Below are 13,348 nucleotides of genomic sequence, written 5' to 3' on the forward strand. Positions count from 1 at the left end.
GGTAGATCCTAAGGTTTAAATCTCCACCACAGGTTGATCCCCTGTCTGTAAAGATATATGCTCTATACTATCAAACACATACGACAGGCTGTACACGCTGCTATACCTAAGCGCAGCAAAGACTGTGATCTGATGTTGATTTTAAAAGTGTGGCTGAAATTACAATTTGAGGAGGAATTACAATAACAAGTCTGACTTTGTAGAAATTCCTCAGTGCTTGTCAGGACTGTGCGTGACGCAGGGAAATTATAGCACAGCGTATCATTGTTTATATTTGACAGCTTTTTCCAAAACATTTTAGTGTTCTTTCCAAGTTCACCTGGGTCACGAAGACAGTTTATCATCTTGATAGCAGTCAATGACAAGATACACTGTGTTTCAACAACTTTTGGCTCAAAGTGATGCATACCTGTTTTTGCTTTCTCTCTTCTCCTGGATGATATGTCAGCAAATGGAATTAGGATAACTGCTTGTTCTATGTGTTGTAAGAGATGTTTCATACATTCCAGTGCAACTAAATAGTCTTTACTGTCAGTTTTAAGCAAGCTAGCAGAAGACCAGTGGACAATATATATTACTTTCCTCTTCCGTTGCTTTACCTGTGCACTTTTTTATTGTCTTCTTCTCTCTCTCCAGCAAAGTGCAGGCCCGGATGGCCTTTTCCTCGTACCTGCAGCGAGTCCAGCAAAGACTGTTGGCCGAGAGCAGAGCCAACACTGTCCCAGCTTGGCCAGACAAGAACAACGATCAAATGGTACAAGTGATAACCATTTTTGAATCTACTTTTCCTAATAAATGGACATGGGTAGAATACCTTGGCATTGTTCCTCTCCCATGTGCAACCCTGATAGCAAAAAAAAAGTTGAGACAGAGATTTCCCGGTATGATTATCCCCTTACTTGTATGTACACTGGCTCTTAATATGTGTATGATTCATTTGTGGCCACATAGAAGGAAAACATGGTCTCTGTAAAAGTTGATTGGATTGGAAAGTCTGCATTGCAATGACATACATCATCATCATCATCATCATCAGTGCCCTCAAACCTTTGGGAAAAATCGCTGTGAACTCATGAGGTTGATCTGTAGGCTGTTGAATTCAGAGGTGCTTTAAATGGCATTGAACCCTGAAAGGAGAACCCACAGGCAGCTTGACTGAGTTCAGCAGGATGAATCAGTGATTCAGGCCAGCGATAATGAAAGATTTCTCAGAAACGTTTTTCTTCTGCATAGGAGCTTGTGATTCGCTTCCTGAAAAGAGCCGCCAGTAACCTTCAACAAGACATAAAGGTGGTCTTGCCCAGTCGCCAGCTTCCCCTCCACGACCGCAGACGCATCCTGTCCCACCAGCTAGGGGAGTTTATCCACTGTTACAACAAGGTATTTCCAGACTTTGGCCCCAGAGTCACGACTTCAAGACATGATGCAAAGGTGGAAATGTTTGTGTATCTTGATGCCTTCTGTCTTACTCTTTCCTATCTCCTCAGGAAACAGAACACGTGTTGAAAAAACAGGAGAATCGCAAAGAGGAGCATTGTGTTAACTTCAGTGTGTTTCAGGAGTACATCACTGCAGCAAGGTTAGTCAACTGGCAAGCCCACCTACCATTTCTCAGTGCTTGGCTCTTCACTGCTCCCGTTATATATGCTACTGTCTGAAGTGTGAGCTCAATCTGATTTACTAATTTATCTTCTGTCTTTTTTTTTTCCTTTTTCAACAGTGAAAATGATCTGGAGGAAGTGCTGACATTCTACACACAGAAAAATAAATCAGCCACCGTCTTCCTCGGAACAAAAGTGAGGAGCGTTCAGAGAGACCTTCGCGATGCCTTGGGAGATTCAGGCAACTGTGAGAATTCCAAAAGTGAGTTCCTGCTGTGCCTTTTTCCCCCCATATTCAAGACACTGTAGATCTGGTTTATGTTTAATATTTTATCATACAAGCACAGCAAACAGGGATTGTTTAGATTTGTAAACCCCCCAAAAAAGCAGAGGGAAAAAGATTGAGTCATCTGGGGTGAAGGAAGGGTCAGCTTCAAACGATTAGCGCTCATTGGGGGAAAACAAATGTGTGTCAGAGCCGAGGAATGGCTAACTGAAGATAAAGGAGCTCTGGCTTCTTTCCTCCTTTGAACAGCTCTGCCTGTGGCCAAAAAGGATTCCAGCGCCTCGGAGTCCTCGCTCTCCACAGGGAAAATCAGCAGTGACCCAGACATCAAGGCCGCTGAGAGTCAGCCTTCTGTCCATGCTTTGTCTGAAGACCAACAGGCAGCGGTTAGAACCAGTAAAACCCAGCCAGAGGTCCAGGCCTCCCAGCACTGCTCCAGCTTTCCCGTGACTTTAGACTGCACACATATTCACCTGCAGCACTGCCCTCCTGCCTCAACATCCCTGCCTCTCCATTGCCCGCCGCCGCCGCCGCCTCCTCAGCCGCCGTCCTACGCGCAGTCCATGGCAAAGTCTCACTTCTGCCATTCTGAGACTCTTTCTGACCCCCCAGCATACACCTCTGCCGTCGTGGTCACGCAGCCCCCGAGAACAACGTGGGCAGCTGTTTCCACTGGCTCTAACACAATCTGTGCTGGGAAACCAACCCAAGTGCTCAGGAGGATTCAGTCCTTTACCTCATCGACATCCAGCTCCGGAGCAGCCTCTTCCATCCCGAGTGCCACGCACATCTATAGCCAGAAGCTCTCTCGACCCACCTCTGCAGGCCAAGGTAAACTCACTATTCTGCACGCTGTGGTTTATCACATTCACTCGCATGTTCTCATGTTCTGTCTTTTGTCATTATGTATGTCAGTGATCAGGAGGAGCAGCTCCAGTAAGCTGAAGTCAAACTCAGAGGGGACATTCAAGGAGTTAAACTCCCTGTCTGCCCAAGCCCAGTCGAACCAGCAGGCCTTCATCTCAGCCCTGCAAAAGCTGGCTGACAAGCAGGTCGCTCGCCACTACGCCAGCTCCAGTCACATCAACCTGCTGACACAACACGTGAGTTCGCTGTGCTTTTCACTGAGCCGACAGCTGCTCCCACCTGGAGCAGGAAGTTTCACTGTGCTCCAAGGAGAAGCTTTGCTGAGTTATTAAGCAACTGTAAAGTGATCTGTGTAATGTTTCATGTAAGGAAGAAGAATCTGGCCCCTCTGCAGTAGTCTCTCGCTGTGAGGTCTCTGATATTTCTCTTTGTTGATGTGTAAACCTGGCTCTGACCCCATGCTGATTGGCGGCATCTAGCTGCTCATTCATTCAGCAGACCCGTTGGAGCCGGAGGGTCTGCTGCCTCGCACCGTGCACCTTCTTCCTTCAGCCCTCAGCTTGCCTGCAGTCTGTGGGCTGGGGTTGGTGCGGGGGTGGGTCTGGAACTGGGGTTTGAAGCTGGCTGGCCTAAACAGTGGTGAGCCGCATCAAGCCTCAGCTCTGTGTGAGGTCTCATTATCAGATGCACCATGGGGGAGTGATTTCTGTTGATACTTAACAAGCAGCCACTTTTTTGTGGTAATTGATGCTTATAAATGGAGGAATGTGGCAAATTGGCACCGAGCAGGGGAGCGGCAGCTCCGTTGGCTCCATCACCACCTTCTCCTATATTCCCCACAGGTTTGTCATTCTGCGTGGGGAGCCCCTCAACCGCCCCCACACACACACCTCACTGGATTTTTTTCTGTCAGAGTTTTTTTTTTTTGTGATGGCACCAGACCACACAGACTGCAGATTTTATGGCCTCCTTTTGACTATACATTATTCTGTCTATCTGAAAGGTGTTTGCTGTATACCCTTTGAATAGTTAATCCTGGGCTTGGCAGCAGTTTATTTTGCAGAGTAAAGTAGTCCCGTCTTTTGCACTTAAAGGTTCAGAGTACATTTTGTGTGTGTGTGTGTTCAGATTTGAAGTCATTAAATCATTCTCTGAACTAAATGGAGAACTTTGTAAACATGAACAACACCCTGTTGCACTAGCTGACCTCTAAGGTTTAAGTAATTACTCACTCTCCTGAGAGGCCACATGTATACAAATACAGAACCTGAAATTGAGTAAAGCCAGGCATGGTCACAATAAAGTGAATATACTCCTGCACCGTGTTGTGCAGATATGGCAGTGAATCCCTCCAGCGTGCGTGTATGTATGCATGTGCATGTCCAATGCATTATTGAGACATCCGTGTACATGGCAGTAGATAATGGGACATCATGGCAGTTCCATACAATGGAGAATGGTATCTGTGCCTCATGTGGTAAAGAAGTATTTATTATGGTTAATATATATATATATGTCAAAATGTTGATCTCTGACATGATTGATGACACTTCATCCAATGGCCTGACAATGTTGGCACTCACATGTGTGTTGTCATTTCCTCAGTTTAGATCAAACGGTTTGGATGGATACAAGCAGTATACCTGAATAAGTAACTTAGAGCTGCAGCTGTGTAAAAAAAAATAAAAAACATGCTGACACATTTTTCACGCTATACAAGGCTTGGCAGCTTTGCAGTTTTCCCATTGGACGTTTAGCGCACAGGAGGAAATAAAGTAAATAAAACGCCACAGCAGTATAAGTAATCCTCCCATTAGATTTCACTGAACATAACTTCCAGGGCAGCACTGAGGCGCAGTGGCTACAGTAGACCTGACGTGGTTGTGAACAGATTTGAGCTGTCGAGTCATGATAGCTGATTCTGCTAGAGATGGAGGAGAAGGGGGGGAGGGGACCACCTGGATTTAGTGCTGAGTGGAGACAAGCTCTGCCATGTGCTGTGTGTACATTTCACATAGCCCCCAGATACATGAGAATGAGGTGGTCGGTGTAGGGAGGAACACAAGTGCTTATTCATTGCTTTGGACATTAGGATGACTAGTGGTGAGATGTTTGCTAGAAGTGACTTAACTCTTGAGTTTGATTTGAATCATCTGTTGAAGTTTTCCCCTCTGCCCTCAGTTGACCAACATGAACCTGGCCAACAGGATGCTGAACAGAGAAAGCTTCACACTGAACCCTAAGGTGCGGCATAATGCTATAACCCAAGGGCCAGTGAAAGCTGTCCACTCTGGAACGGATCTATGCAGCAGCATGAGGTGAGTCCAAAGACGTGTCGCATATGCAGGGAATATTTTGATGTGATTAAAAAAAAAATATTAATACATAAGTCTGGATGACTATAGTATTTCACAAAGCCCTTTTCTGCAGATGCAACAAAGATTGATGCTGATGCTGCCTTTATGAAGCAGACTGGCTGTTGAGCATGATGTGACTGATCCTCATTGAATACTATAGATCTGTAAGCTGTGAAGTTTTGTCTCACATTGATGGACTGCATAATTAGTAGCTTTTTATATGTGCTCTCCATTTTTTGTCTTCACTTTCTACAGTATGTGTAGATTTGGAAGACCTTGTTTACAGTTAACGGTCTTTTTGCTGTAGGCAACACAGCTACTTCGGGGTGCATTGAGAAATAATTTGAATTTAAGTTCTAAATATATGAACAAGGCCCACATTAGCTTTCCTGCTAAAGTCTCTTATCTAACTAACAGACATGAACACACCTTGTCCTGCACCTGGTTGAATGACTCTGAACTGCACTGCTAACATCAGTTTGCAGGCTAGATAGCGATTTAGCTGCTCAGCTGCAGCACATTAAACAGCATGTAAACTTTGGTCCAGTTAGGTGTTGGTGTGCTCCTTACTCATCAACGCCACGGCTAACAGCACAGTCTGCAAATGGTTTTGTTAGCTACAACACAGGTCTGTTTACTTTGTGCCTGCCAGCTGCTGTCAATCAGACACAGACGCTGACAAGAAAAGGAGCATTGATACTTCCCCCAAGACCTTTTTTTTCTTCCTTTTAATAATAAATGCTATTAACAACACATTTTAAAACACTGATGCTATTTTTGACTACAAAAGGATGACTGAGTGTGATGTCAGCTGGACTTAAATATATTTTTATTCAGTGGAAACTGTTGCACTTCTTTCCCTATTGCTCCACACCTTTGCCCCCTTGTAAGGGCTCCAGTGCTCCATTTAGTCAAATTTCACTATTGTGCTCACATGTACTATTTATTCGCCCTTCCCTGAGGCGGTAGAGATGGAGTAGTGCGTTACAGTCTCAGTGGGGTTAACTGCCAAGGTAAACAGCATATCTCTCCTCTGAGAGCCTTGAATTTGAGATGCTGTGCTGATGTGCCCCGGCACAGACTTTGTAGTTGGTGTTCACAGCCGTTCTTGTTTTTCAGAATCTGTCATGAGGCCTAGAGTTAAGATTCTGTAGAAGCTGCTTTTTTCAGTCTTGAGATTGATGTGTTTGCGCACGTATAAAGTATTATTCACTTTGTCCAAATTAATGTCCTGAGGATTTCTGTGTAATCAACTTTACACAAGCCTTTACTGTAGACACTTAGATTGCGGTAGCCTATTTGGTCACACTCAATAGAATCTAAGGGCTTTTTTAATGGTCTCTCATGACTTTTTAGATTGAGGATTGTTAGTCTTTGGAAAAGGATTGCGGAGTGCCAGCGCTCCTCTGGGCAGGCGAGTTGTCTGGAAATAGGCATTTTGTTCCCTTTCTAATTGTGCTTTGTGGAGGTAACTAACAGTGGAATTGGCCGCTGAGTGCTGGGAGTGTGTGAAGCATGCTGGCAGCTTAAAACATTGCGCTGGAGGAGTGGAGGCGGTGGTGAGGGGGCAATGTCAACACCCACATAGTCTGTCTGCTCCAGGCTCTCGCCTCTGCAGCCATTGAAATCCCCGCTTCCCTCCTCCATACCTCACCCCTCTCACATTGCTCCGAGAAGAGAAAGACGGAAACAGAAGGACAGAGTATGATCCCACAGTCATGCTCAGGATCATAAACTGGCTGAAGGTGTAATTCATTCAGAAAAAACATCGACGACCGCTCCCCTTTTATTGTTGTCTTGATATGTGAGGGACCGTGTCTCAGACAGCTTGGCCTTGATCTTGGACTTTGTTTTTCCAGTCCAGTTCTTCCTCCTGTATCGAGCTGTCAGAGAATTCCAGGAATGTCTGTTTTTTTTCTCTTTTCTCTTTTTAAAAAAGGTTTTTATTTCCACAAACTGAGAGGAGAGATTTAGTAGATTTTATAATTTGACAGAAAGCCTCATGTAGCTTTTATATATGATACTGAGGAAACAGAAGTCAACTTTTGATCTCCCATTCAAGTTGAGAGCTCCAGTGCTTTGATGGATCATACATTTCTTCTCTGACTTTAGTCATTCTCAGTATATATTTCGGCCTTCCCATATCTTCTTCAGGCATTTAATTCATCCAAAAAAAAAAATCCCATTTTAGTTCAGCTTCGCATTTCAACTTCAAAGACGGAGGGATATACAGTGGCCTTTGTTAGAAAGCTTATTCCAAATCTCTCCAGAAAATACATAGCTCCCTTTATCTCCCCATTTGTCATTGGCTTGCAGTACAAAAAGCTCTCTTGTACACCAGCACTCCCAGCCCTTTGGTTTGGCGTTCACCTCTTATTGCAGTGAAATGTCTTTAATAAGATATTAGGATAAATTGCCTTGATTTCACCTCAGCGCTGTTTCTTATAACACAGAATTTCCTGAATCCCCCCTTCCTCCCCCTCACGCTCAGGCTGATGGTTTGTGCCAGACATACTGAAACTGTTAAGCACACTGGCTCTTTAAGCAACCACAGGGGTGAAGTATGATGGGTTTCAAAGAGTAGAACGGCTCTTTGAAGTGCCGCTGCCAGGATCTACCAGGTATGCTGCATCAGCACTCTGAGAGCTGCTGCCTCACTCCACCGTGTGTCTTCGTACACCCACGGATAACGTGGGGGATCATTTCCGGTGTTGGACCTCCTGATACGTTTATGATGATTTCCATTCAGTGTACTTCTGAAATGATGTGCGCAGTTTAAAGCAGGCAGTCAGATGTTCAGACTACGGTGGAGGAGACAGCCTCAAAAACAACAACTGCTTTGTTGTGTTTGGTTGTTTTTCAGGCAGACAAGTTGGATAATTTGTAAATGGAATCATTTCGTAATTTCACAAAGTAGCATCTTATTTTTAGCTGATTTATCTTAGTTTTGACTAATTTGGTTTGCTGCTACAGTTGTGGTTTGAGTTTGTGATGGAGCTCCAAGTCTGTCTTGTATTAGTCATGTGAACACTCATTAATGTGTCTCAGGCTGCATTAGCACCCCGGCCGCAAAAATTGCCTCCCCATTTTCTTCTCTCTGTACATGCAAATGACCGGAAACTATTATCTCCGCAGTGTTAGACTCGCTCCAGCTCGGCTAGAACTGAGAAATACCACAACCCTGTTTATGCAGGGTATTTTTAGATCTGTTCAATACTTTGGTAGATTGATGTTTGACTTGGTCCAATTTTGTAAGGACATACCATTCCAAAGGATTTTATGACAGGCCATTTGCTGAACCAACAGCCCAACTCAGAAAAACTCTGGTGAAAATTTTAAAGCTCTTTGATGGGAGACAAAGTCCCCACAAAATTGGTTTGATGTCTCTCTTCTTTTGAATTTAAAAGAAGAGAAGTTTTTATTCACATTGATTGCAGCCAGATGTGGTAATAGGATCGAGGTAAGGTAAGAAGGAGTGAATTTCCAGTCAATGGATTTAGGTTTTTCAGCAGTTACACACACCTTTACAGCAGTGTGCGTCCCACAGTGTGCAGTGTTAGTGTGTCGAATACTGTAGGTGACACTTGGCTTGCCGTGGATCAGGACTGAGTTGTCACCATCCCTGCGCTCCCTGTGCACACATTTCTCATCAGCATTATTTCTTATGCAGCTCACTCATCTATGTTGTAATTTTTCTGTCATTTAACATCATTCCTTAGTCTGGATATCAGGATATTTCAGGTTTTACTCTGCAAAGTTATCCAGATAACTCAGTAAACCTGTTTCTTAGAACAACATCACTGCACTAACTAAAGCTTCGGCATCCCCGTCTAGACTGCTCCCACACCAAATCCCCAGGTGCTAGTCATTTTTGGTATTTTAAGGACAGCTCCATTGAGTGTCATGTTGTTGCAATAAAAGGAGGTAAACAAACAACTGAGTAATGGCTGGAAATACCCTCACACGCCAGAGGCGGCTGATGTTTACACTGACCAGGCAGGGCTTGAGATACTGTGGCATGATGTCATCTCAGACCGTCCATTTTCCCACATTCACGCTGAGTTAGATTGATGCCGCACATGTGCTCAACTTGCACTGCTGTGTTGTTCTACAGTAAGTCATATCAGCATATTAAAGGATGGCGAGCACAGCAGGGAGTAAGCTGACACCAACGAGCAGAAGTCGGACAGGAAGGGAAGTCCCAGATAGTTGGAGCTCCACACATGTGCTGCACTAGTGATGAGAAACTCAGATGGAAAACTGTTCCTCTCTTTCAGTTCTCTCCCCCTATTTCATTGGTCACCGTGTTGAGCTAAGAACTCTTGCTGTTTTTAAATTCATGGTGATCTGGAGCATTGGTGTTGGTGTTGACAAGGCCTGTCTGAAAAGACTTCTCCTTGGGGTCCTACTGCGACATTGTACTCACGGAAAACATACGCTCTTGACCGGAGAAACAGTCCGTTTTAGACCATATGCTAATAAAATGGTAGCAGTGAAGGTCCCTTTGGTCCAGCGTGCAAACTGCCGCCAAGCTAAAGGAAATGACTGCTGTAAACAAAGAACGAGTTGTTTTGTCTCCTGGCGTTGTAGAATCTCTGGCCTTGCAAGGTTCACAGACAAGCCTTTGTTTCCAAAAGCTAAAAAAATGGAATTGGCCCGTGGTCACACCAGTTGTTTTTGCAATATATATGTGCCATTATGTGAAGTGAGAAACGCATGGGCGGACAGCATATTCACGAGTTTATGCTCCCTTGTGTCTTTGTTTGGCCACCCAGGACAGGATTTTTTTTTTTTTTTCCCACTTGAGCGACACAAGATTATTATCCCACAGTGTGTATTGTTGTTCAAGATTAATTGAATTCTAATTTTAGAGCTTATCATAGTTTGCTTCTAAAAATATAGCAGCTATTGTGATTTTAAGTCTGCAGTGTTTTCTTTTACTGTAGACCAATGGACAAATGTTATTGCATGTAACGGGAGGAATTTCCAAGAACTTTTTTGTCCTTGTGACCCCCAGGGATCCCATTTCTTCAGCTGTACTTGTATCTCTCTCTTTTTTTTCTCTGTCATATTTTTCCTTGCAGCTCCCAACAGTGTTCTTTATGGCATTATTTTTGGCTGAGGTGGTACGTATACAGCAGCACACCAGACTCCACATCGACTCAATTTAAGCGTGTCTGGAGGGGAGGCTGGTCACCTCATTGCTTTAGCAGGGGCCAAAAAAAAAAAAAAAAAAAAAAAAAAAAAGAGGCTGAAACAGGCTTAGTTCTAATGACAGATAATCCAGTTACAAACTCGTGGAGCTCGTCAAAAGGTTTGCTTTCCAGGTTGTGGCTTTGTGATGTGGATGGAACGTGAAGCTCGGGGAGCACTGAGGCAAAGAGGAAAGGTTTTTAGTTCAGCCTGTGTTTGCCACAGGCTTGCCCTTTACTTTGACTCTGATTTGCACACTTTGACTTGAGGCGTCTGTGAGCCCCAGCTGGGACGCTGTAAGCCGTCTCGTACTTTTCACTTGGTGTTGAGGAGCCAATCCGGACAATCGCGTTAGTTTTAAATAAATGTTAATTGAAGTTCAGTAATTGTCTCGTTTGTTATTATTATGAAATTCAGTCAGCCACTGAAAAACCCATATCGGTCAACCACTACACTTTTTGTCAAATATCTCAGTTCCCTAGCTGTACATCCTCGGTGTGCGTTAAGAAAGCTAGCCCAGTTGTTAGTGTCCTTGCCTTGACAATGTCCATCCATGAATGTGGGGGGGGTGTAGCTTCTGAAGGAGCACTGAAGGGAGGGGTGTTGAGTTCAAATATAGACAGCCTTTCTCAAGAATCGCTCCCTCCACCTTGGAGCCACCAGTGGGTCGAGTAACAAAGAAAGCTTTCGGCCTATGTAGAGAACTGCCACATCTCAGCTTCACACAAAGTTAAAGGAATAGTTTAACCTCTTGGGAAATACTCTTATTCACTTTCTTGCCAAAAATTTGATCAAAAGATCTCAAAATTAAGCTACAGACAGCTACCAGGTAGCTTAGCTTAGTATATGTACCAGAAACAAGAGCAAACAGCATACCTTGCTCTGTCCAAAGGTAACAAAACTCTGCCTACCAGAAGCCATGCTAGCTTTTTCCCTGTTTCCAGTCTTTATGCTGACTGAAGCTTACCAGCAGCTGGCTTTAGCTTCATATGAAACAGACAGATGTTAAAGTGGTATTGACCCTCTCATCTAACTCTCAGCAAGACAGCATATTTTTGAAAATTCCCAGAAATTATTCTTTAAAGAATCTCTCAGGGGGCTTTTCAACATGAGGTGAAACCTTCATAGACCTTCAGTTTCTATTAGAGTGCAAATAAAAGAGAAATGAGCTGACAGATGTACACGGATGGTATGAACTGCAAAGCAGCACAGTTTGTGTGATTCAGAAGAGGCAGCATTCATGTTTTTTTGTTGATTTGAATTCCCTCACCTTTTCTCTGACTTCTGATTTCTGATTTCTTCTCTCCCAGCCACAGGCCACTGAAGGATGAGGAGGGTCTTTGGGACGGACAGATGCAGAGTGCCTATAGGTTGGTGACTGGGGTGAACCCCCAGCAGCACTACCAGCCCACACAAGGAAGCTACCAGCTTCAGTTTGCTATCCAGAAACTGCAACAGCAAAGACTTCAGTCTCAACAGTTTCTGGACCAGAGCCACCGCAGACACCAGGTATAAAAGAGGTTTTGGTTTGTTTCCTTTTGTTCATTTAGGATTTAGGAAAAGAGTCGAAAGAAATGCGTTATTCGGCTTCTTTTGTGTTGGCCTGATGTCTTACTTTAACATCAACACCACATGGATGAAAACTGACAACGTGTAGAACTACTGAGTTATAACTCAGGAAAACCCTCATATTTGTGTCTGCACAGAATCTTCCACACAGTGCTGTCCAAAATAGTCCAAAATACACCCACATCAAGGGGAAAGCTTTCATGTTAGCATTTACAAAGCTATTCTGAGACTCTCTTTCCAAACCACTTAACAAAATGGTGTTTGGTAGGAATATCTTCCTCAACAGAAGCTCATTCCTGGAGAGCCAAACATGACTCCTCACCCAAGATTACATTGTTTGGCTGAGTGACTCAGTTAGGTTTATATTGGACGGTGAGTAATCAAGGAATGCTGCCCATGAGGGCACAGGAGAGGCCCCGGCACAGAGTCCATTAGACGTCTGAAGTATAACCTTTATAGTTCATATCAGATTTGAGCTCCAGTTGTGTACCCATTGCAATGCAAATACAGTTTTGTGATATGACTTTCTCAGCAGTAGTAATGAAAGGACAAAAAAATCTTTTAGTCGTGTCTAACTAGCTGAGACAGATGACTGTTTTTAGAGGGAGATTAGAAAGTTAGAGAGGTTTTTGGGTCATTTTGCACTGTGTGATCTTAATGTTGAGAGAAAAAAGATGGGCCTTCTGTCTTTCTATGCAATTGCTTTGAAAGACGATCCGAACAGGAAGAGTGTATTTCTTCGTTTTCCAGAGGATTTTGTGGAGTCCATGTATAGATGGAGAGAAGTGGAGACAGGAGAGCACCAGGACACAGCTAACAGGGTGGAATGATTGGATGCACCCGCTTTTTTCCGATGTGTCCTGAGTAATGCAGTTGCTCTCACGTCATTGTTTTTTCATCATCTTGGTTGGGCCTTAATTAATGCAATTGAGGTGATATTTTTCTTGGCTTGGCCCGGCAGTCTTACGCAAGGCGCTTTATGAAAGTGATCCCTTGCCTTTCCTGTGTTCCATTCCTCTGCTCGTATCGTCTCATAGTCTGAACATAGACGACAAGGTTTCTGTTTTGTGCTGACATGTCCAGTCACACTTCAAACGTATGGAGGCAGGAGAATCTCACACAGTCTGGTTCGTGAGGACTGCATGAGGACTTGTTCAACAACAGAGCCACCCTGCTCACCCCTCACATGCTGAGGTCATAGGCAGGCTGACTCTGGATATGGTTGTGTCACCATCAAATCGGACATCCCTCCCTAAAATCCTTATCCCACCCCATTCGTTCCACCCGCATGGGTCTCTCTGCCACTGTGGCCTAGCAATCCTTATCTTTACTGAAACTGAGGTTTTGGGGATTTGTGAGTGTGCCACTTTGCTTGAGATGGTATTGCAATATTAATTGTGTGCTGCTGCAACACCAGAATTTTTCCTCTGGGCGATCAATAAAGGATAATCTTATCCATGCTATGCTGCTATCTT

General features: G+C 44.1%; 1 protein-coding gene across 2 annotated transcripts in view; it reads left to right on the forward strand.

Moving 5' to 3' along the window:
- ttll5 (tubulin tyrosine ligase-like family, member 5) overlaps positions 1–13,348 on the forward strand; it is a 43,809-nt gene that overhangs the window by 20,656 nt on the left and 9,805 nt on the right. For both annotated transcript variants that reach the window (XM_076748168.1, XM_076748169.1), the window contains 8 exons: positions 637–754; positions 1,234–1,380; positions 1,488–1,579; positions 1,721–1,863; positions 2,137–2,718; positions 2,803–2,990; positions 4,936–5,072; positions 11,615–11,813. In XM_076748168.1, coding sequence (XP_076604283.1) covers positions 637–754; positions 1,234–1,380; positions 1,488–1,579; positions 1,721–1,863; positions 2,137–2,718; positions 2,803–2,990; positions 4,936–5,072; positions 11,615–11,813 — 1,606 coding nt within the window. The remainder of the gene's footprint in view (positions 1–636; positions 755–1,233; positions 1,381–1,487; positions 1,580–1,720; positions 1,864–2,136; positions 2,719–2,802; positions 2,991–4,935; positions 5,073–11,614; positions 11,814–13,348) is intronic.

The sequence above is a fragment of the Chaetodon auriga genome, chromosome 14 (genome assembly GCF_051107435.1).
Source record: "Chaetodon auriga isolate fChaAug3 chromosome 14, fChaAug3.hap1, whole genome shotgun sequence".
NCBI lineage: Eukaryota > Metazoa > Chordata > Actinopteri > Chaetodontiformes > Chaetodontidae > Chaetodon > Chaetodon auriga.